Source organism: Microtus oregoni, unplaced genomic scaffold, assembly GCF_018167655.1.
Source record: "Microtus oregoni isolate MIOR12 unplaced genomic scaffold, Mior012 000013F_ref0000133, whole genome shotgun sequence".
Classification (NCBI taxonomy): Eukaryota; Metazoa; Chordata; class Mammalia; order Rodentia; family Cricetidae; genus Microtus; species Microtus oregoni.
This window is the reverse complement of record NW_024543072.1, coordinates 39,946,278-39,971,116: the sequence shown is the minus strand read 5'-3', so window position 1 is coordinate 39,971,116 and position 24,839 is coordinate 39,946,278. Positions and strand designations below refer to the sequence as shown.

Genomic DNA, 24,839 nt, shown 5'->3' with positions numbered 1-24,839 from the left:
TTGTTAAAACATACTGTATATACATTTCTAATATTGTTCAAGGTATTGTACCTATACAGTTCATTTAACAGTATAATACAAATTTCTATCAAAAGTTGTTATTACCAACTATTTAGGATAATAAAGATATGCAGGTTAGTAATTAGTCATCTATTATAATCAAACTTGTAGCCACATTAAGTATGTTTTAAGGTCAAACAGAGATATATTTTAAATAGATAGGTCATCTTCAAACACTTCAGAGATCCACAGAATATGGCATTGAAGATGTTTTAATAACATAGGTTCTTTATTTATGACATGAGACATATCTGCTCCTGGTAGCACCAATCTACTTCAAAGAAGACGGACATCCAAAAAAGAAAAACTCCACATGGAGTTTACTTTCTTTGTATAAAAGTAAGCCACTGGGCCAATAATGCCCTTGACTTGACTGCTGACAGTATACTATCCTAATTGGACAAGTAGTACACAAAAGAAAGTGACTGTCAAACATTGTCAAGACAAGATGGGGCAGCCCTTCAGAATATTCTGCTTTACAAAAAAAGTCTTTTGAATATTCTAGGCCTTGTAGGCTGAGGATGGATGCCCCAACATTGCAGAGGAACTTTGGGTAAGTGTCCAGGCAGGGGATATTTCTGTAATTTCTCACATTTTTTGAAAGTCACTTGCTTGTCCTTTCTGCTTACTCAGTTAATATTATTTCCTTCTTGTATCTCTGAGGGAGCTGAAGGCTACATAGTTATAGTTACAGTTTTCCTTGTTTACCAGACTCAAAAAAGATACTTACTAAAGAAGTGTAAAGTGTAAAAGGTTGAGAGACATTAAAAGATAATTTCATAATGCAAATTAGAATAGAAAATGAATTAGGTACAACCTTTTGGATTCAGAAGATAGGATAGATATGAACTATTTTATCTGAATTTGTCAAATGCAAATGTACTAGATATTGCTGATGTGTTTATTGCTTGTATATATTGTATATAGTTATTGTACTTATTGTATATAGTATTTCCTATATTAGTTATAGCCTTCCTTTTTATTTTAGAAAAAATTATGGTATAGTATTTGTGTTTTAATAAATAAAGCTTTCCTGAAGATCAGAATGCAAAGTAGCCACTATAGTCAGTCATACAGGCCAAACAGTGGTGGCATATACCTTTAATCCCAGCACTAGAGAGGAATATAAGACAGGAGAAGACAGGTTTCAGCTCAGTCTCAGTCTGAGCATTCATAGAGGCAGGATTGCCCATTTCGGTCTGATGTAGAGGTAAGAGCCAGTGGCTGGTTGCTTTGCTTTTCTGATCTTCAGCATAAACCCCAGTATCTTTCTCTGGGTTTTTATTATTTGCACCACACACACGATGACTTTGTGACAAGGAAGTAGAACACACGGAGGCCCCCATCAGACAGTGTTCTGGAATCAGCTGTCAACAATGGGAAGCACTGGTATCATCTTTCCCTGTCAAGTCAACAGATAAGAACCTATTTGGCTGATATCTCATCACAGCCTCAAAGAGGAATTATATAAGCATGGTGTAGCCATTTAACTCCCAGAAACTGTGAGGCTAACAATGTACTTGTATAAACTATGGTAGTAATACCTTAGACAGCGATAGGAAACTGATGCATAAACTAGGCTTTTGAAACTACACTTCCTCTTACCACATTCCTGCAAATTTTATAGCCAAGAAAGGGATATTCTTTATCAGATTTTTTTCTCTTCTTTAAGAAGGTAGGTTCTTTTTGATTGGGCTAGAATTCTATATGGCCAAACTTCTCTTTTCCCAGTAATCTTCAATTCCCTTCATGTTATCTGTAAAATTTTTCTAATCTGGATTATATAGTTACTAGATATCCCCTGAAGCCCAAAGAATCTTTTTTGCTCCCTCTTAGTGGCCTGGTCCTACAAACATTTCCAACTACCAGCATTGCATGGAGCGGTCCTTGACATTACATCACTTACTCAAAATAACATGCCCAGTTACGTCAGTGCACCCAAAGGGTAGGTCCTCTCTGATTATTCTGAGGCCCCTGAAAATTACTTTAAATCAAATATGCTTTCAAGGAGGGTGCCAGATTTCTTGACAATTAGTAGAAATAATTGGTCATTCCTCTTTGTAAATCTCTCCTGATTAGAAATGAATTACATAGATCCTAGTCTTAGTTTTACTGATTTGAAATTAGGCCTTTGTAAGGCATATACTTCAATTTTCAATGGAAAAATGATTTCTGGCATATTTTGACACCTAAAATATTCTGGAAGATGATTATTCTATCTCTTTATACATCCATACATGTATAAACATGCATATGTCCTAGGGTAAAAAGTTATGCTCACCATAAAAAGGAACTCAGTTTGCAGATTGATTCATATTAAGCTTTTCAGCTTTAAGCTTGAAGCAACAGTGCTTTTAATTGGAGTATGGAAATAGACACATACATACACAAATACATGTATTCAATGTGCCAGTCCTGAACTGTTACAGAAAACAATACTCCAGTTTTTAAAATGATAAAAGGATAAAAACATAAATAACTTTGTTACTTATCTATCTATAATTCATATGCTGAATAGTCAAGTAATAGACAAAATAACTCAGGTTCCCACATATTTATTTGAAAAAATAAAGACTTGATTCAATATTATATTATAATATTTGTTCTTGATAAATGATAGTTTGAGTTTACTATCATTTTGTCAGTATCTATTACTTGTTTTCTACCTCACTCAGAATGTGTACCCTTTTCTCTTTTGGAGACAGAGTTTCACTGTGTACCCCTGGCTTTCCTGGAATTCCCTCTGTAGACCAGACTGGCTTTGAATTCAGAGATCCACCTACCTCTGCCTCCTAAGTGCTGAGATTAAAGGTGTGCACCACAACTGCCAGGCTCAGAATGTGTACTTTTATTACTAAATAAGTTAATGAGGTTTTAATCCTTTATATTTGCCTTGGGTTTATATTGAAAGCATCAAAAGATTAAAATATACAGTTCTCATTAGTTCAATCTACTTCGAAGTTGCATTGAAAATGGTCATCATATTAAAGCCAATAACCTGAAGGGAATTTTGTCTCAAATGAAAAGTAGTGAGAATTTTTGTTTTTTACTTTTGGCTTTTTTTTTTGCTCTTGTTGTTATTGTTGTTGTATTTGTGGTTCTTTGACGTTCCTTTTCCTGCCAATAATTACTGTTTCACTGCTCAGTTGCAAAGCGATCCTTCATTGCCTTGGTTTGATACCAGACCTGGACTATGAATCTTCTCTTTTGCTAGCAAGCTTGACAAGATGTTTTCTTCAGTAGAGAACACTAAAACATAGTTCAGGATGAAGGGACTTACCTTTTCCCTATTATATGATATCCTTTCTCTAATTCCTCTGTGCTCTATGGGTAGCAAAGTGTGGGACAGCCCAGAGTGCTCACCACTCAGGAAGTTATGTTAATACTCTGCACACCTCAGCTAGCTTCCTTCAACTTTCCATGGACCCCTATGGGGACTTCCCATTAAGATCTGTCATTTCCCTGGGGTAACCTTCCAAAATACAAAAAAAAAAATCTTGATGGTATCTTTCCAACAAGTCTTAGCAAGTCCTCAGGATGCAATTTAGTAACAGACTACCTTCCCTGGCACTAGTATGCAATGTAAGGAAGTCTCTGGTTTCCAGACCCATCCTGGAGAATTTTAGCCAGCTTCTCTGAATCCTTTGTGCTTCAGCTCTGTCTTCTGCCATGACAAACAAATCTCAGTTTGAATGGGGACCCTTTCCCAAATTCATTACTTCCTTAGATATCCTGCCGCCAGTCATAAAACTGCTTCTTTTATCCAGAGTTCTCCTTGTCCCTCAGGACTTAGTAACTATGTTAAACTGTCCCTGTTTTAATCACTACAACATGGATGGACCCTAATGGACACAGAATGATACCAGTAATGACACTAGAAGACAAATCCACAAAGATGCAACTTAGGGATTGGTTTAGTTGTTCTCCTGGGCTCCAGGGCCATGCTGACCACCTTGTCAACAGGAATACAATGTAATGGTTTGAATGCTGATGTCCCACACAGGTTCATGCATTTGAACACTTGCTCTCCTATTGGCGACACTGCTTGGGGAGCTTAAAATGATGTGGCCTTATTGAAAGAAGTATGCCATTAGTAATGAGCCTTTTTTAAAGGCTCACACCACTTGTAGTTTATTCTTCTCTTTAATGTTTATGGGTCAAGATACAAGCTCCCAGCACCCTGTTCTTGTTGCCATAATTGCCCCTTGCTGCCACGTTTCTAATCCACCATCATAGACTTTGATCCCTCTGGAACCCTATGCCAACAACAACAGCAACAACAACAAAACCCATCTCTTCTTTTTTCCTTGTTCATGGTGTTTTATCACAACATCTGATAAGTAACTGATCTATTCCCCATGGCATGGATTGGCATCACAGTATACCAAGTCTTCATTGTGGTAAAAAGTCAACCAAAACTGGTGGTTTTGTTTGTTTGGTTGGTTGGTTGGTTTTTGGTTTTTCGAGACATGGTTTCTTTGTGTAACTTTGGTGCCTGTCCTAGAACTAGCTCTTGTAGACCAGGCTTTCCTTGAACTCACAGAGATCTGCCTTCCTCTGCCTCCCAAGTGCTGGGATTAAAGGTGTGTGCCACCACCGTCCAGTCCAAACTGGTGCTTTAAGGACCTAGGTGGATGTTCTATGTGTGAATCTTAGGCATCCATGACTAGGCATGTCACAACAGAAAAATTAAAGAGGGCACAGAGAACGCAGAAGGAGAAACCCCTCCCTCATACGTTCAGAAAACATGGTGCTAACTGGCAAAGGAAAAATACTAACAAAATCCAGATGTGGTTCTACAGGGTAAACAGTGAGAGTAGATCTAGAGAGGAGAATCAACAGACTACCACAAAATAAATAAAAATAAAGGTGGGAAATACTGAGACAGCTTCCATGGTGCTGCTCCAACTTGGTGTCACCATGTCCTACAAACTCTATCAATATTGCTTTCAGTCATGCAACAAGATACTATAAAGCATTGTCCCAGCTTCCTGTTGAAATTAGCAACAACACAGGAGAATGTGAAAGTCTTTTAATAACCCAAACCAAAACTAGAGACATTGGGCATTTCCTCTCCGTCAAAGCACAAGCTGGAATTCAATGCGGAAACATCATTGGCAGTAAAAGCATATACTTCTTGTTTTGCCGATGTTTTGCTCTGCTTTGTGATTTAGGGAGGAAGTGGATAAGAACTGTATTAAAGGAAAAACCACATTTTTTTCATTCTTTTGCATTTTCTGCTCTACTGAAAGAGGTGAAGAGAGCTAAGGATACAGCACAATGTCAGAGCACTTGCCTGGCATGAGCTAGGCCCTGGTTCAATGTCAAAGGCCACAAAAACATACAAAAGAAACCAGAAAAGGTAAAAAGAGTTAAACAAGTCATCTTTTATTTCTTACCTGCCCTGCCCTAAAAACAAGATAACTGAGTGCTGCTTTCTATTGATCAGAGATCTGTTCTTTGCTCATCTTACACATCAACAACACCCTCAACTTGCGTAGGTCAAACCTCCAGGTATGGAAGTTCAAACACTTCATAGTAAGTGGAGGCATTAAACCACTGGAAGATGCCTTTGAATGCTGGGGAATAAATGTTCTAAAGGCAAGATACTATAGCTTCCTAAAGGCAACTAGAGGCTTACGTTCAGTAGATGATTTTCAAAATAAAATCTTGGCATGTGTTGACATAGTACTACTGTCTTTGTAAACAGTACAATGAAGCAATGAGCCCTGGGCTTATTGGCAGTGAAGATAAAGAAAGGTTGAAAATGAAAGAGAGACAAATATTTATCAAACAAATGCAAACAGAGTGAAAACAGGAATGGAAATTTTAATTCCAGACAAAGTAGATTTCAAAGCCAAAAGCAGGAGAACCAAAAGGTTTGGCAGGAGGTAGGGGCTTAACAAAGACCAAACGGTCCTAAGAAGCCACTCACCTAATTATGAAACATCAAATTAGAGAGAGCAAACACTGCTGGAAAGTCAAGGAAAACAGAAAGAAGAGCAGTTGTTTGGAAGATTTGTACTAACTTGTCACCTAATGTAGGACAAGCGGAGAGAGAAACCTAGGCAAGCTGAAGGGAGAGTCCAAGCTGCAAAGAGATAAACAGGGTTTTCAATGCTTTCATCAATGTCAGCCCATGGCTTTGGAAATGGTATGTTTTATCTCTAGACTTTCAGTACAGGGGATCCTGAGGATATGCTGTCATGTAGGATCAGAGGGGTTGCAATCAATTTTTCTACTGTATCCATGTTACTGGAAGAACAAATGTCCCACTGTAGGGGAAGTACCACACTCAACAGCGATTCCTGCTTAATGATAAATTTTCCTAGTGCTCACCTCGTGAATTTCCAAAGTTCTGATCCTCAACATTTTAATCTACTCTTATAGACATCTGAACAATGCCAACTCCCTTTATGTGAACAAAAAGATGGTTTTGTTTCCCAAGGTCATTTACACAGTCAAAATGAAAGATTTGGGGTCCATCTGATTCTCATGCACGTGGCAGGCTACATAAGACTTTTATCTAAGATGTAGCTGAAAAGAGTAGAACAAGAGTGGTCTGAATGCTTACTGACAGTTCATAGCCCAAAGAGGGCTATAGCTAAGCCTCAAGACTTATGGGCTCCAGATCCGTAGAGGAAGATGGAAGAGTCAGAGTCTGGGCAGCCATCATAATGTGAAATGAGACTAAGAGACATCAGGCCAGCAGGCGTTCCCTCCCTCTATTTTTGCATCTTCCTTCCTTCCTTCCTTCCTTCCTTCCTTCCTTTCTTTCTAAAACTTTGCATTATCTAAAGCATTCCCAATGCTTTAATTCTTCATTGCATTTTCTCTTGATTATACCTCATCCTGGAATCATGTAGACAGCTTTACAGTGGATTTTTTTTTTTTTTTGGTTTTTCGAGACAGGATTTCTCTGTGGTTTTGGAGCCTGTCCCAGAACTAGCACTTGTAGACCAGGCTGGTCTCGAACTCACAGAGATCCGCCTGCCTCTGCCTCCCAAGTGCTGGGATTAAAGGCGTGCAGTGGATTTTTTTTTTTTAACTTGGATGCTTTGATCCAACTATAAGATCTCAAGGTCTTTTACCAACTTTGTCTATGACCTTGACTTCTATTCCAAACAAACAGTACAACTGTTCACCTAGAAGAAAACCCAAGTGGCCCATATGTCTTCATTTAAAATATTCTTTCTTCTGCCTCTACCTTCCCACTTCTGGGATTTCAGGCCTGTGCTACCATGCCTTGTATATGGAGTCCTAGAGATAAAACTTGGACTTGTTGATGCTAGGTCAGCACTATATCAGGAAAACTACATTCCACATTCACCTTATTGTTGATTCTTTAAAAATGTAACAAGTATTTGCTTTGCTTTCCAATGATGTTTCTTAATTTAACTCCACTAAACATTAGATTCTTAGTGCTAAACTCAGGTTTTCATTTTAATACGAGTTTTTATGGTTTGTTTTTCTGTACTTTTGGTTTTTCAGTGGGATACAGAAAAAAAATTATTTTGTACATAGAAAAAAATATTAAATGTCACCATTGAGCCAGACTTTGGATTTTTGGATTTCAACTGAGATTCGATGCATCAATCAAGTTGAATAAAGCTATAGTGTAGGAGAGACAGATTATGGATCATTAATAGTCAAATACAAAATAGGTGACACATCTTATATTCTAGGCATCTATCAGCTCTCCCTTATCCATGTAAGTACTAATGGAATTTAAGTCATGAAGAGTAAAAAGGAGGTAGCTAGAAATTCCTTTCATGATATTTAGAATTTGAGGGTTTCATGTGATGGGGTATCTACACATACAGCAATGATTGATGTAATTCTGCCACCAAAGCCTTCTATTTTATAAGTGCGTAAGAATTTAAAATATATTCATGATAAAAAATACATGAGACTCTTTAGGTTTCCTGTGTATAAAAATTTACTATATCATACTGGCTGCGAAGGAAAAGCCAATTTCCATGGCTCCTGTCAGTCACATGTGGTTTGGAAATGTTTATGCATTCCAGATGTACTCAGTGTAAACTAGAGAATCATATCCTATTTCCACTGGCTTGCGTGCACACATATAAAACTTGTTTTTCTCACAGTGCCACATGAAAATACATGGAGAACGAGCCTCAGTGATCACAATTAATTAACTTCCTTCTTGAACTTTCACAGCTATGATGCTGAAGGCAATTCTGGTCCTTCATGTTTACAGAGACTGTAACTTCTGCTCTGTAGCTTTTCTTGTTCAATTCTGTTCCATAGAGCATGGCAAACCAAATGCTGTGTAACATCAGTTTCTCCTACCTCCTGTGTATGGGACACTCTGCTAGGGACTAACAGCACTCAGTAGGACTTCCAGTGCAGGGAACCCCGAGTTCAGTGTGAAAGAGCACCCCGTAAACAGATCATTCTCACAAAATGTGGTGGACCCTTTCATACAGCTCACGTTATATATTATGACCTATGGAAACAGTGAAGAAGTTGGACAGGGCTTCACAGAATGGGCATCCTGATGACGAAGTTTGAGATGACAAGGGCTGGACAGCATTCCAAAGAGTAGGAACATTGTGTGCACAGACTCATTGAGAGCACATGATTTGAGGACCAGGAAGAAATGCTGTGTGGCTTCAGGGCAGACATAGAGCCAATCCAGAAGATAATTTGAAAATCCAGAAGAGTTGAGGATTATGAAAGACTATATTTGAATCATATGCATTTGTGTTAAGGTTTGAGGATATCTTCTCACTAAGAAGATGTAAAAATCATGGATGAGTGAGCTAATGACACAATGTCCAACATCCAGACTATCTCTTGCTGTGTGCTGTTTCCTGACACTTAACATAGTACCTGGAATCTAGTTAATGCTCAATTAACACTAGCCACAATCACTGCAAATAGTACATAGACTCTCAGATGTCCCCATGGATTTTTATCTTTATACAAACTCTCCCCTTGATTACCAGCTACACTTGTTGACCAATTTTTGGTACATAAAATACATTAGAAGTAGTGAGCTATCACTCCCATCATTAGGTTATAAAAATGATGTGGCTTTCCTCTTGGGAAATATCTGTAATATTTACCACCTCTGGGCCTCTTTTCCTTTTGGATAATTAGCTACCAGGTCTAAGACACTCAAACAGTTTATGGGGAGTCTTACATGAAGCAAACTGACTCACACTAGCATGGGATGGCCCATTCTTCATATCTACTGGGGTATATCTTCTGAGGCTAGCAGTCGCCACAGCAATGAGCTTTGAATTGAATCCCCCAACTTCCTTTGAACCCTCTCTGAAGAGAGCCTAAGCCTAAAACACCTCTCTGAAGTTCATCTAGATTTATCACACACACAAACAGCGCCATATCAAAATGTTGATTCACTACATTTTTTTATATTTAATATATATATTTTTTATTGAGAAAAGGAAAAAAGGTTTCCCCCTCCTCCCAGCCTCCCATTTACCTCCCCCTCCTCCCAACCTTCTCCCCCTCCCTCTCCAGTCCAAAGAGCAGTCAGGGTTCCCTGCCCTGTGGAAAGTCCAAGGTCCTCCCCCCTCCGTCCATGTCTAGGAAGGTGAACATCCAAACTGGCTAGGCTCCCACAAAGCCAGAACATGAAGTAGGATCAAAACCCCATGCCATTGTCCTTGGCTTCTCATCAGCCCTCATTGTTCGCCATGTTCAGAGAGTCCGGATTCACTACATTTTGGTATGGTTTGCTATCCAGCAATAGAAAAACAGTGTATTCTACTGGTATTATCTACTCTGTAATGATCTCAGGTATACCGGGAAGGGATATGCAGGTACTGAAGGGTTCTCTAATAGGCCAAAACATGGTAAACACAGACCCAAGAATGGCACCAACAGGTTTTACATTTACATTTTACCCTTCTCTCCCTTGTTAAAATCCATTGATTACATTCCAAAAGCTAGCCCCCAAGGTCCATTCCCTTGTTTGGCCACTGATTCATTCCTAAGACAAAACACCAAGGTCCAACAATCAAATCTCAGTATTTGGCTAACACATCCAATGAGGATTTACCATCTCACTATAGCACAGACTCCTAAATTTTCTCCTTAAAAAAATACTCCAGAGAACAACAATTTAAAAAATGCCTGCTCTTGCTGCTGCTACTGCTGCTTGCTGTCTGCCTTTGCATCGCCCCACCCTGTTTGTTCCACTGTGGGGGCTAATCAATCTCCTTTGTGCTGAGGACTTGATGTCTGGATGTGTCCTGTACCAACTCTTGGGGGGCTAATCTCCCTTATAGGTACTGTATGAGATGATGGAACATTGCTTGGAACCCCAGCTTTTGTGACTAGGTTCTGAGTCACCTAGCAGGTGGTCCCACTTCTCTCACTGAGGAAATGCATCTGTTACCCTTTGGTTCCACTAACCTATTAGACTACTGATAGAATCATTCTATCCATACTGCAGCACAGATTGTTTAATTCAAGGTGTTCCCTACCTCCAAAGGTGGGTATAGGAATACTCTGAAGTATAACCCTTTTTCTAGCTGCTGAAAAAATCCAGGGACCCTCATCTGTCTCAATGAAGAAAATCACAAATGTCCACAGAAAGGTACATGCAGTCCATATATTCCCAATGTCCACATGTGACCCTAAATGATTATGTGACATGCCGCCTTAGCAAGTACTTCTTAATTTTCTGTATACACTGTCCAGGTGGGAACAAGTGGATAAATATAGATTGCTTGAGGAACATTGAGTTTTTGGCACAAAACTTTTGGCAGTTTATATAACAATGTTGATTTAAAGTCAGTGCCTTTATATGTAAAAAAGATGTTAAGACTGTGTAAAGATGTTAATATTTACCAAAAAGAAAATGTTATACTCAACTAAGGAAAGAAAAAAATCTGAAAACACAAATTTGACTTCTACATTATTTCTTGCTTGATTCTTCAGTCTTTTTTGGTAGTTCTTAAATCCTTTTCAGCTAATGATTAAGCAACGGCTGTACAGAACTATGAGCCTAAAGAGTAGCAGTATGTTATAGTCATAGGGAGTTGGGAGAAGGGGAGACATTAGAAGCTAGCTCTGTACCTCTGTCCCTGATGGTTTTGCTCTGGGATGCAGTTACTGGGAGCTGAAGAACTGGTGTGGGAGGATGTCCTTAGAGCCACTGCTGAGATACCCACCAATGGGGATGACAAATTCAGCAGCACGGAGGAGGTGTGGTGGGGGTAGGCATTCACATGGTGGCTCACATTGATAACCAGTGGATTATGTTGACACGACAGTTCATAGGCTCCTGCAGAGAAATAAGGTGATAAGCAGTGTGCTGAGCCATTCACTTAGAACCATGTAGCACCTGTTTACCCTTTCTCTATGTAACATGCAAGGCCACAGACATTTCAGAGGTTAACATCAGACTGATTCCTAGGTCTACTGGAATAATCCTGAGCGACTCTAAAGAAATAATTCTCAACTCACCAAGCGAGTGATTGCTTCCACTGACATCAACCAGGTAGATGGTCACTGTTGGCTGCTGATGCTTCCCAGGGGCCAGGCCATCAGATGCCAAGAAGAGGAAAAGTGCTGCTGCAACTCCTGGTCTAGCAAAACACACCTAGGTATAAGCACATGCACGGTGAGCGATAGGTTTCCACAGGCAATCGGGGGATATGCCCATCTTATCTCTGTCATTCTTGAGCACTTCTTTGAACGTAAGAACCTTGTTCTCCTTTGCAGTGGAAAACATGGAGGAAGGACAGCAGCAACCAAGGTGACAGCAAACAGCAAGATGAGGCCCCTGAGATGGAAGATCATTGGTATCTGCTGAGCATCCTTTCTCGAAACCATGCCGTTCTGCTGTTTTATTCATTACAGTTTGTTCTTGTTTGTTTGCTTGTTTTTTGAGACAAATTCTCATGTAGATGAGGCCACACTCAAATTCACTATTTTCCCAAAGATGATACGGAACTCCTGATTATTCTGCCTCCACACTTCAAGTACTGGGATTACAAGTGTGAAATACCATGCCTGGCTTGATGTTGTCTTTTTTAATTTCTCAAGAGAGCACTGGTAGAGGTAATAATCCTCTATATACTAATAAATACCCCTTCTACATTAAAGGGAAAAAAATAGACAGAATGACTAATGAACTAACATCCATAAAAAAGATAGTTTCTTCTGATCTGTCCCAGGATGAGACTAGGTATCAGTTATCCTCCCAGCCTCCCTGCCTCCTACCTCTATTTTCAGATTCTCTCATTTACCAGGAAACCTATGATGCTGGCAGAGAGGCTGTAGTGGTTTGAATGAGAATGGCCTCACAGGCTCATATATTTGGATGTTTATTTACCCAACTGGGAGGTGTGGTGTTGTTGGAAAAAATGTGACACTGTGAAATATATGAAACATGACATATATGTATATGCGTGTATGTGCGTGGGGGGGGCGCGCGTGCGCAATGTGCTCAGTCTGTGTAATGTTACTTTTATGTATGTCTTCAGGGATATCCGCTGTGGCTTTTTCTTGGGTTCTGAGCGTGATGTCGTCCCAGTATAGACCATAGTACATCTAATTGGCAGGGACCTCCTCTGGAGTGGGGAAAAGACTAAAAACATGTTTTCCATTTTAACAAGAATTCTTGTCCACAGACTCAGTTTTCCTGAGTCCTGGCAGCACGCTTCCAGGGCTCACTAGCATTGCTGTCTTAATTAGAGTGATTTAACGATTTTCAGTGGTCCAGGCAGCACAGCTCTCCCTTCGTCCTTCCCACCTTTGCAGGAAATTCCAGCCAAACTCCCTTCACACAGTGTCTCTCCTACTCTTTCTTCATTTCCCTTCTTTGAAGTAATAAATATTCCTTCATAACTTCAAAAACATCCAGTCACACAAGTTACAGCTTCTAAAATGAAAATGAAGTCTTCTATCCCTGGATGGCCAAGGGCTAGACATAAAACCAGACCAAGGAAACCAAGAGTCTAACTCAGAGCTCTTGACCCCAGTAGCAAATGACATCAAAGCCTCCTGGGACCTCCCCATTGCATCTTCCTTTCCATGTACCACAACAGAGACCTGAGACTGGAAGACAGCTCATTTCCTCAGCCAGAAACAAGAAGGCCTCAGAACCCGAGAGTGGGGTGGCTTCAGCGAAACACAGAGCATCTCAGTCTTCCACCCATCCCAAACTAGGTAGCAGAGGTAGGATTTATGGTGGGTGTGGGCTTTTCTGTCCCGAGGGTCCATACCCAAACCTTCTAATGCCATTTGCATCTCTTAACAATGTAGACTTCTGTTCTGTGGCAGTTTGAATACCAAGTCACTGTGAAACTTCAAGCCTGTTCCAATGGCAGTGCCTCAGTGCCATGCTCAGTAGGGGCAGGTTACAGCAACATTTTCAGGCCACAGCTTAAGCAGGAAAACCACAGGTGAGACTTATAAGGGGCACACAGGCATAGAACTTTGGGTTACACAGGCAGAGAGACGGGGTGATTGGTTCCTGGGAGGCTGCATCTTGGACATTTCCCCCTCACAGAGACACAGGAAAGATAGGTGAGCTTAATTTTCAAATGGAGCCTGAGTATACCTCACAGCAGCAACTACAAGCATAGAAAGCACATGTTTTACCTCACAACTATTTGTACATCAGTAGCAGAGATCAGTCTGAATCTCTACATATAAGAATTATCTATCTGAGTTCACATAAGAAGAAAGCAAGACTCACTGGAGAGATGACGTGAGACAGAGACATGGAGAGAGACAGAGATATGGAGAGAAACTGAGATTCTCTGACAGAGAAAAAGAACCTGGCAGCTGCCCTGCATTTGCCTCTTAGATACGCCTTTGCTAGCTATATAAACATAAGCGATCTACCTCTGCCTGAAGCTGGGGTTCCTCATTCCCAAAGACAGTAATAGAGAGAATACTTATATCATATGGATACAAGGTAGATCAAGTAATATCAAACAAGCAGACAAGATAAAACCTATGAACATTAAGGGTTCAATGTTCAACCACTCTTATTTTCCCAAAGAAATATACCTCATTCAGTTTATGCAATGAACACAAAAACAGAAGGAATAAAAATTTAAAGTTAAGGATATATTATACAGAAAATTATGCTCTTCTAAATGTACAATCCAAAAATATTCGATGTGCTTTTATAAACTGACCCACAGGAATGTGAACTGGTTCTCCATGTTTGTTTGGGTTCCATAGGCGTTCTCAATGTTTGAGTTCTTGATAGATTCTACATAGATCACATGCCATGCTTGAGCTCTATACAACTAATTGAACTTGGCTCTTGCAAAGATGAAAAGTGACAGATAAATTCCAGAAAGAAGCTAACATTTTTCAGAAATATGAACAATTTTAAAATGTAAAGATCACTTTCAAAGCAGAGGAACAGGAAAAGAATTTGTCACAAAGAACATTGAAGCAACGAGAAAACAAAGTAGAGAGAGCATCAGCAGGTACACGGGCAGATGTGATCATGACAGAGAGGTCAGAAGGTGGATGACGTGAGGTAAGTAGATGGAAGATGAATAGTGCAGAGAGAGGTGGTAGAGCAACACAGAAGACTGAGACAGGTTATGACAGAGGGATATAGGTTGGTGCTGATGAGAGGGAGGGACAGAGACAGGAGACGGAGAGGCAGCAGAGCTGCTTTTTACTCAATGACTGCATATGAACTCCCAAATTTAACCCCAATCACTGGCCACTGAAGGAGAGTTAAGATCGAGAGACACCATCTCTAATTAGAATTGTAAAACCCACCGGGCGGTGGTGGCACACTTCTTTAATCTTAACACTCGGGAGGCAGAGGCAGGCAGAACTCTGTGAGTCTGGTCTACAAAAGCTGGTTCTAGGACAGGCTCCAAAGCTACAGAGAAACCCTGTCTCAAAAAAATAAAAAAAAAATTAAAACCCATCTCCAGACTGCCTACTATGCATGGATACAATGTACACTCAAACCAAATATTTCAATATACAGGTAACCCTTTGTGGTGGCCACTGAACAGTAGACCCTGAAACTTAAGAAGAACATTTAAAATGCTTCTGGCTAACTCCTGGATTTTCCCCACACCATTTCATATATTCTCCTCTATGGCACTTCTCCAAAGGGAAAATGGATGCCGTGGGTCAGAAGAAAAAAAGGCAGGTACCTCCTGCTATTTGTACTGCATGAGAACATGTTTTCTTGGAGCCCTCACCAAACTCAGCAGATTTTTATGCTTACAGATTTTAATAGGGTATCTTCAGTACATAAAAGTTTGCTTGTGGAATACAAACCAAGGTTTTCCCCAGGAATTGTACACAGGAGGATGGTAGCTTTCCCAGTTTTCCAATCTAAAGCATTTCTAGTTTTAGATAAGTGGGGATTATAGATCCTCCCCTAAACACATTTTCAGGACGCCCTTTCCATCTATGAAGTCAAATGAACATGAAAACATCAAGGCTTCCAACAGTTTTAGGGTTCAGAGAGGTATCTTTAAAAGTCACTTGCAGTTTAACAAGGGCCCACGCAAACTCAGAATACAATTATTCTACAATTGGCTGAAACCATGTGTGCTTTTGTAGGTGAAAATTCTCAAACATTCATGACTTCAGGTGAGTCATTCTAAGGATTTTGTCATCAGAAGCTTTGACAAGGCAGAGATTAGCTCTGAGCTGCAAATGATCTTTCCCAGAGCTTGTGTCTAATTGAGGAAGGGGCTTAGTTGATGACTAAACTCTAGAAAGTGAGTTTTCCAGACTTTTGAGCCCGTTACACTTCCTTCTCATGTCTAGGTATTGATCAGACTCTAGACGAGGTCCCGCTTTACTCCTCTACAGAGCTATAGACTATAACCACAGTGAATTTATACACTGCCATTTCTATAAGAGCTGGAGTAACTTATCATTATGTGTAATTGCTCCCGCAGTTCTTGGTTAGACTTTCAAAAATGTAAGCTTTGGCAACCCTATGGAAGAAGCTAAGATCCATCTAGATCGTCTCCTCAAGTTCATTTTAGACAAGGCCAAGTCTGTGAAGACTGGACTAGACAGGCTTATGGGGCTTCAAAGGAGGAGCAGGAAGGGACAGAACCACATCTGTAGTAGTTGCTGGCACGGTGTGGCTCCCACATCACCTCCTTTATGACTGTGACACTCACTACAAAGTAATGTCTCTCTAGAAACTGCCCCTTTGGTGACCTTCTCATACAGGGCCGTGTCACTTTCTTGGAGAATGAGTGGGAAGGGCAGGAAGTGTGTGTCAAGCAACATTTGCTGATACTGAGTAATAGAGTGAGATTGCTCTGAAGGGTCTTCCCAGCTTTCACATGATTCTGACACTCTTTTCAGGCCACTCCCACAGACTAATCCTAGTTCCTATACTCCCCAGCACACTGACACCAGCAGGAGTCCTCAGCAGACTTTCTGCATATAGATTTTCATCTCAAACCCTGAATCCCAGGGAACATCCCACCAAAGATAAAGCCTGAATATAAGGAAAGGGGTCATGGAATACAGATAGAAACAGTCCTTATAGAATCCAGATAGAAATAATCCTCTTGGAAACCAAAACGAGGGAAGGGATGGGAGCATGGGCCAGGTGGCAAGTGTCCATTCTTCATTAGAAACAATGGATTCCCCAGATATTTACAGAGCTTAGAGTGTGTGAGGTTGCGCTGCTTGCAACAAGCACATGCTTTCCTATAAAAACAGTTGAATTCTAGATTAGCAACAATTAAATAGGAAAGGGGAAATAAAGTTTTGCCCTCTAGAGGTAAACAGGAAGGTGGGACTTCCCTTTTAGAGCACTAGTTTAGCTTTCGAAGGAAGTGAAAATCATATACACATAGTCATCTTTGTTCTTTTGGGATCCCTAAGGCATGCAGGAATCCACACAACTGAAAAGTTTCTTCTGAAGACAATTATTTTTCATAAATTTCCATTATACACAGAGAAGTAATTCCAATGCACTTCAGGAAACTCTGTCCTATTAAGCACAAAATCCTGTTAGTGAGTTTCCACTTGATGAACTGGGAGTAGATTTGAACCATTCTAACCATCATCCTCTTTAGCAGCCATTTTCAGACTTCAACATGCATGCAAGCTGCCCAGGACCTGGCTACAATGCAAACAACATGGATGCAAGCTGCCGAGGAACTGGTCACAAGGCAAATTCTCAGTTACTAGAACTGAGGCTCCACCTTTCTAACAAGGTTTCTGGGAACAAGCATACTTCCTGAGCTGAGGCTTTGACAATACCCCCAGAAAGTTTTGTCCTCACCCTTGGCCATTAGCAGCTCAGGGTTATACTATCGTTTGTCCTATTTACCTCCTTTTAAAAAATTCACTATCAAGTTTACATGTATGTGCAAGTTGGAAGCAGTCATGTAAATACCTCTTTTAAAGGAAATTTCAAAAGAAACCTGATACCCAGAGAGATGGCATGTTTCCAGAAGTTACTTGTTGGAGTAAGTAATAGCAGAGGTTACAATTCATTCTCTGTAGTGCTCCTCTTCTTCCAATTCCTAAAGCCCCTACTAATCTATTGTTCTGTCTTTAGTGTTGACTGAGAAGTCAGATAACTGGTAAATGTTCCCACATACTCACTTAGAATCCTATGAGCTTTACTTTAACCAAATATTCAAAGTAGTATCCAGTCCCAGTGCCTTATATACATGTACTTTTAACTTCTGGTCAAACAATGGCATATGCACAGCTTCCAGGATAGTAGAAATAATTTCTAAATAACAAATTAGCATCTGACTGGCTTTAAACAAGGCTGAAGACTTGTCATATGTCACAAAACCAACCAACAAGGATACAGAATGTACGCTTAACTTTAAATATCTGACACACAATAAATTTTGTGTTTTCATATGCCCAAACAATACATGAAAATATTGATGTTAAATATTATATTTGCTGTTTATCTAAAACCTAAATTCAACTAGAAAGTTCATTTTTTCCCCCAGCTCAGTGTTAGGAAGATAAATGCCCTTAACTAGGATTGTCTGTGGTGACTGTTTCATAGTGTATCAAAATATTTCAGGGTATTCTGTGAGTATAATCAAACTATATTTGTCAGTAACTTAAAAATAAGAATTTATCAAACTGAAATTAAAGACTGTACTATAAGCAGAACAAAAAATAAAGAGAAAAAGAACAAGTAATCAGGAACACAAAACCAAAGTGAGAAGGATGAACAAATTTTGTAGATATGTGTGTAGCTAGAGAGAGAAAACTAAGAATAATTGACATTTTTTGACAAATTAATGCAGAGTAAGAATTCTTATTATGGATTGGCTCTTAATTCCTAAATGAATAAAAACTTGCCATTTATGGATTTACTAATAAAACATAGGTCCAAAGGGAGGAGAAAAAAACACCCCCTATTAATATCCCAGCTGGCACAATAAAAAGTTCTTATGCTCTGAAAAATCAATGATGTAAACAAATACAATTATAAAAAAGTCTAACGTTATAAAAACAAGTCATAAAGCATTACAAAATTCTTAGAATCAAATGGGAACAAGAGGTCTATACATCAAGATGTATGGGACACAATTAAAGTAGTAATTATAAATAGAAAAATTACCCACCACCAAAAATAAAATAACCAAGCTAGGCATCGGAAACCTAAAGTCAGAACATCAGTGTAAGTCCAGAGAATCAAGGCAGAAAAAAAGTGATAGCAATAAAAAAGAAGTCAATGAAGTAGAGAAAAGAAGCATAAGAAGTAAGTTGAGTGAGACAAAGTACTGTCCCTGAAGACTCCAGAAAGGTGGACAAATCTCACGTGTAATTAAGGCAATGTCCAAAAATATGTATCTCTAAAGGCATGGTAAGTATGGCCAGAAGTGGAAAAGCAATAAAAGCACAGTAGGAACAGGAATCAGCACTACATTTGAATATGTAAAATAAATCAGTAATTTCCCAGAAACATCCAATAACCCAAAGATGGAAAAGAAATGAAACATGGACCATATTTTTAAAACTCAAAAAAATCAAACCATAATTAAAAATCTTCCACCGAATAAGCTCTGAACTGAGGTTCTTTTGTTAGCTTTTGTTTTTGTTTTTAGGTGTGTTCTTGTGAATTTTGAGCGAAGAAGTAATCCTAGTTTTACACAGTTTCCAAACATAAAAAATGGGGGAAAAATCATACTACCACTTTCATGAGACATTAGCAAACTGAATATTCAAAAGGAAATATATAAATGAATTCCATATACAAATGTAAATACACATGTCAAAAATAAAACCTGCCAATAAAATGTCATATAAAACCAACATCTAAAATCCCTTCACAAGGAAAAAATTGTTTCGATGTCTCAAACATTGTCTGTTTGGTTCAACAGAACAGTGACACAAAGGGCAGAATCACAAGGCTACATTTTGAATTTTATACAGAAAAAATAAATGTTTCATGAGTAATGAACTTCAATTTTTAAGTCAAATGTGCAAAAAAATGGCAAAGGGGAATATGTACAGTCAACTTTAATTCATAATAATGCAGACAATGAGGTGGTGTAATGAACAGGAAAACAGACCAATTAAATGCAATGTAAGAATGTAAAACAGACCTAGGAGTTGGTATACACCTGGTGCCATGCTATGAAACCAGACGAGAATGAACACTACGGTGGATACCATTAGAGAAATTGGCTTGCCACATTTCTTTATAAGTAGTATGAATCATACAGTATATGCAAAAAAAAACCAAGGATGCCAAAAGGCGACAGTGAAAGGCAAAATTAAAACTCAAACATAAGAAAATGAAAAATGTCGTTCTAACCAGAGGGAGAAAAATGAATGAATTCACCTATACTGTGAACCAAAGAGAAAACACTAAAGGACCAGCAATTATTGCATATTAGGATGGTCTACTTCATGATAGTAAGGAAGAAATTTAAAAAGTGGCAAAAGTAAGAAATCTGTTTATTCCACTTGGGGTGGACTAATCTGGAGTGAATGATAGGTCCAGGCCACAGGACTCATTCACACTATCTGGTAATTGCTCAGCAGAGATGTGATGTGAGAGTCCCCTCTGTGTGCTGTGATTACCATTAATGAATAAAGAAACTGCCTTGGCCTGTTGATAGGACAGAACTTAGGTAGCTTAGGTAGGCAGGGAAAACCAGACTGAATGCTGGTAGAAGGAAGATGGAGAGAGATGTCATGATACGACATCAGAGATAGAGGTGCTGAAACTTTGCTGGTAGGCCACAACCTTATGGTGATATACTGATCAATAGGAATGGGTTAAATTAAGAGCTAGTTCCAGGACAGGCACCAAAAACTACAGGGAAATCCTGTCTTGAAGATAAAAAAAAAAAAAAAAAAAAAAAAAAAAGATGTAGAAGTTAGCCCAAAAAAGCCAGAGCTAATGGGCTAAGCAGTGTTTTAATTAATATATTAATATAGCTTCTGTGTGGTGATTTTGGTTCTGGGTGGCCAGGATAAATAAGTGGCCTCCTTCTATAGAGATGAAGCCTGTGTTTGCATGTTTGCTAACATCCCTATGCACATTTCCCAAACACCTGGCCCATTCATCTATCGACACTCTTCATTTATAAATCACTATTGCTGTGGGATATTGGTCTATACCCTGTCAATTATATTTTAAATAAATGCTGGTTGACCAGTAGCCAGGAAGGAAGTATATGTGGACAACCAGACAGGAAGTAGAGGTGGGTCAATGAGAACAGGAGAATTCTGGGAAGAGGACGCAGTCCTGGCGCAGACACAGAAGAAGCAAGATGTGACTGCCCTGCTGAAAAAGGTACTGAGCCATGTGGTTAATATATACTAGAATAATGGGCTAATATAAGTTATAAGAGTTAATAAGAAGTCTGAGCTAATGGGCCAATCAGTTTGTAGTTAATGTAGACCTATGTGTGATTTCTTTGGGACTTAACAATTGTGGGAACTGGGCAGGACAGAAATCCAGACAACACACTATAATTGATGTGTTATGCTCTTTGAAGAAAAAAAAAACCATGAAATTCAGCATTGTAATTCTTCACTGGAGATCTTTGGGTTTTTAAATGGAGATTACATGAACTTTCAAGATTTAGTGTGAGAACCGCATGAGATTCTCTCTCCCTGCCGAACAAGTCCACACTCATGTAGTCAAGCTGTCTCACCGTGTTAGCTAGTGCTCTTCTTCACAAAGTTCTTTCCTATTTCTTTTCATATCTACTACTAATTATTTTGTCACTTTCACTTCATAAGATGTTTTCTTCAGTCATACCTTTTATTGGTAGCTGTTGAAATTCAGAAACACACTCATTTCTTCTTAATCTCTTAAAAACCGGTATTAAATGAAATTATTTTTAGGTTGTTCTTGCATGTTGATTCAGTCTGTGAGAAAATGAAATTTTCTTCTTCCATGTTTTACTTTTAGCTTCTTTCATGTCTCATAAAGTATAAAGGAAGAGTCTAACTTCACTGAATTCATGTCTAGAGAAAAGAAACTAATAATAATTTAGTAGAAAATGCTGGATCATTTTCTATTCCACTTATTTTTTCTGTTCATTTTAATTTTTACTTTTGCTTATCTTATAATTTCTCTAATGACATAAGGAAGGAACTTTGATTAATAATTTTATATCTTTTTAAATATTGCATGGATTTTTAAAGATATAAATTTCCCTGCAAGCATTAGGGCCATAGGGCCCTATGGCCTTAACCTTCAAATTTCACACAGTTGCCAGTACCATTCCACTCAAAATGTTTACTAATCTCCATCAAAAGGCCTTTTTTGACTGATTAAGTTTTTTTTAAACGATTTTGTTTTTGTTTATTGAGACAGAATCTCCCTTTAAATGGCCTGACACCTAGCTGAGACATATTGTCTTACATTAAGACAATCCCAGCACTCGGGAGACAGAAACAACATATCTGGCTGACCCACAGATTATTTAGTAATATTATTTAATTGCAAAAACAACTGTGGATTTTAAAGATAATTTGTTATTCCCATTTATCTTAGTATTACTGAGGTTAAAAAACTCTACTCTGTATGATTTTAATCATAAATATATTGAGACTTGTTTTATAGGTTCTAGTTTGGAGAATACTATGTATTATTTTCAGTTATTGAGTGTAATGTTTCTATAAATATCAATTAGATTACAATATTTGATAATTATTTTGAAATCTTACGTATTTGTCCTGATTTGTTTTTAATCTTTTTATTGTATAAATTATTAAGGAGGTGATGAAATTTCAGCTATAATAAATTATAAGTATGGCAGTGTCTCCATCAGGTCTGTCAAACTCTCAGTTCACTTACTTTGAGGATAAAATATTAAGTACTTAATTTTCTTACAATGTTGCCAGTCTTCTTCACAAATTCAACACATCATTTTATTATCACAATACATAATTATTTTGTGCTTATAATTTTTCAAGCTTTTAATTTTCATCTCCTTGTTTTATATTGAAAGTGATGTGTTGTAAACAGTATATAATCTAAAAATTATAATCTGTATTTTCATGACTTTCTGAAACAACTTCTACTTAATAAAAGAAATTACTTAGTTGGATTTAAGCACATCATCTTGGCTTTTGTTTTCCTCTTTGGTAAATTTTGTTGGTTCTTAGTTTCTCTTTCTCTGCCTTCTTGTTGGAGAATTAAGTAATTTTTATTCCATTTCATCTTTTGACATTTTACCTACAACTACTTGTATATATGTGTACTTTCCTGATTGCTCTAAAGATTATAAAGATTATATTATCTAACTTGCTCCAGTCTTTATTCAAAAACATGACTATATCAAGGTTAATGTGGCAGGATTTTGCATTCACCATGGCTTAATCCTTTGGGATAACATGGAGTGTTCTTACGACCTTATCAATGATGTATAGTTTCTCTTTTTATCCACTCATTTTTCCTTTCCTGCTGTCCCACAGAAGCTGATTTCTAAGCCACTGTCTAATAAATCTCCTGAATACTGAATTCTATCTTGGCATTTGCTTTCTAGAGAGTCCATATGGCAAATCAAAGAATAGCTGTGGATTTTTTTCCACCATTGGAAACCTCCTTTGATGTGTCACTCAGACGCTAGCCAGTCAGTCTTTTCAGTCTTTCCAAGATGAAGTACTTGTCTCAGTCTCTGGCCTCTGCCACCTCTTCTTTGCCAGCACATCGCAAGTCACAATCCTTGTCCACTTTTGTCCTGTGTCCTGAGTACATCGAATACTCCCAAATGGTGAGCTCTAACGCCACATCGCCAAACATTTTTGAACAGCAAAAGGAGGCTTTTTTTCCCAGCTTGGTACATAGGTTCAGGAGTACACATTGCTTCTCTCAAAAGCTGGATAGTTCGCAAGACAGACAAATCGTTAAATAGAAATAGAGCAGTGAAGTATGCAGACCTTATGGAAGATGGGGGCACTGAGGAGAAAGTGTGACTGTGGTATCTAGGGATTGGGAGTAAAAGTCATGAAAGACTCTGATTTGTAATGAAAACAATCCTTGAGTTAAATCTTCAGAGGGAATTGTGTATTTATTGGAGAGACAAAGAAGAGGAGTCATTACCAGAGAAGGAAAATTATAAAACTTCTGTCTGGAAGTTATAGATATATGAAAATTCTGGCAAGTTCTTATACTGAAAGCATTCTGTTAAAACCAAAAAGAGTAAAACTGTATGTGCATGTATATGGAGAGATATGGAAGGTGAGATTAATAGGAAAATTCAGCTTAGGAGATAAAGCTCATGAGCTCTATACCACAAACTAATGCTTATGATAAAACTAAGCTAAACGTCTCATGTTTAATCAGGACATTTTAAGTCCATGTTGTATTTTATTGAATTTGTAGCACATGTTTTAGGATACTCTGTTTCCACACTATGAGTGCAAATGCTATCACTGCCATATATATAACTACAGGCCGAAAATGGTAATTCATTCATTGTTCTCCCAGTATACAAATACGTTGTTCATATGGGACAGTGTTTATTATGTAGACTCAAAAGTAGGATGTTGGGATGGGAGATATGGCTCAGTCATGAACGTGTTTGCTGAACAAACATGAGGACTTGAGTTTGGTTCCCCTGGACTTTTGTGAAGAGCTGGGTGTGTCAGTGCACATCTGTAATTCAATCACCAGGGAAAGAGAGACAGGAAAATCCTTGGAACTCACTGGCCAGCAAGAAGCCTAGATAAACTGGTGAGCTCAGGTCTAGTTAGGGACTCTATATAAACAAATTAATGTGAAGAGGGACTGAGAGGACATGCTGACACCAACCAACATATAGTCTCCACACACATAAGCACATGTAAGCATGTGCATTTACATATTTGAGCATACACAAGGGCATGTATACACACAGAGACGTACATGTGCATTTTGTCATGTGTAAGACTTTTAGCCTTGATTGTCAACTTGCTTAGATTGAAGAACTTGGATTAAAACAGGCCACTGCATTTGTCTGTGACGATCCTCCCACCAAGGACTGACTGAGAAGAAAAGACTTGCCCTGTAGTGGAATTACATCGTCCCATGTGCTGGAGCACTAAGAGTCTCAAAGGCAAAGCAGGAGGAGGCTGGTGCCATAGACATTCTCTTCTGCTTCCTGACTGTGTGTGAACTGTTCTACCACCCTCTCTGTCCGCTCCAAGATGGACCCAAACTTCTGTATCTAGATCCAAAATGAACTCTTCTTCCATTAGGCTCTTTACATGAAGCATTTTGTCACAGTAGCAAAATCTTGAATAACACGCTGCTGAAATAAGATAAACAGTCATGAATATCTTTAGTAGTAACTTAGAAACGTGGTGTAGAGCAGGGGTTAGCA

The 24,839-nt window shown here is 38.6% G+C and overlaps 1 protein-coding gene across 1 annotated transcript in view; it reads right to left on the bottom strand.

Annotated features, from left to right (window-relative positions):
• The window catches only part of Pappa2 (pappalysin 2), a 360,123-nt gene that overhangs the window by 95,924 nt on the left and 239,360 nt on the right, over positions 1–24,839 (bottom strand). Inside the window, exons 15-16 of the mRNA XM_041662449.1 lie at positions 11,524–11,659; positions 11,134–11,341 (exon numbers count right to left, since the gene is read on the bottom strand). Of these exons, the coding sequence (XP_041518383.1) occupies positions 11,134–11,341; positions 11,524–11,659 (344 nt within the window). The remainder of the gene's footprint in view (positions 1–11,133; positions 11,342–11,523; positions 11,660–24,839) is intronic.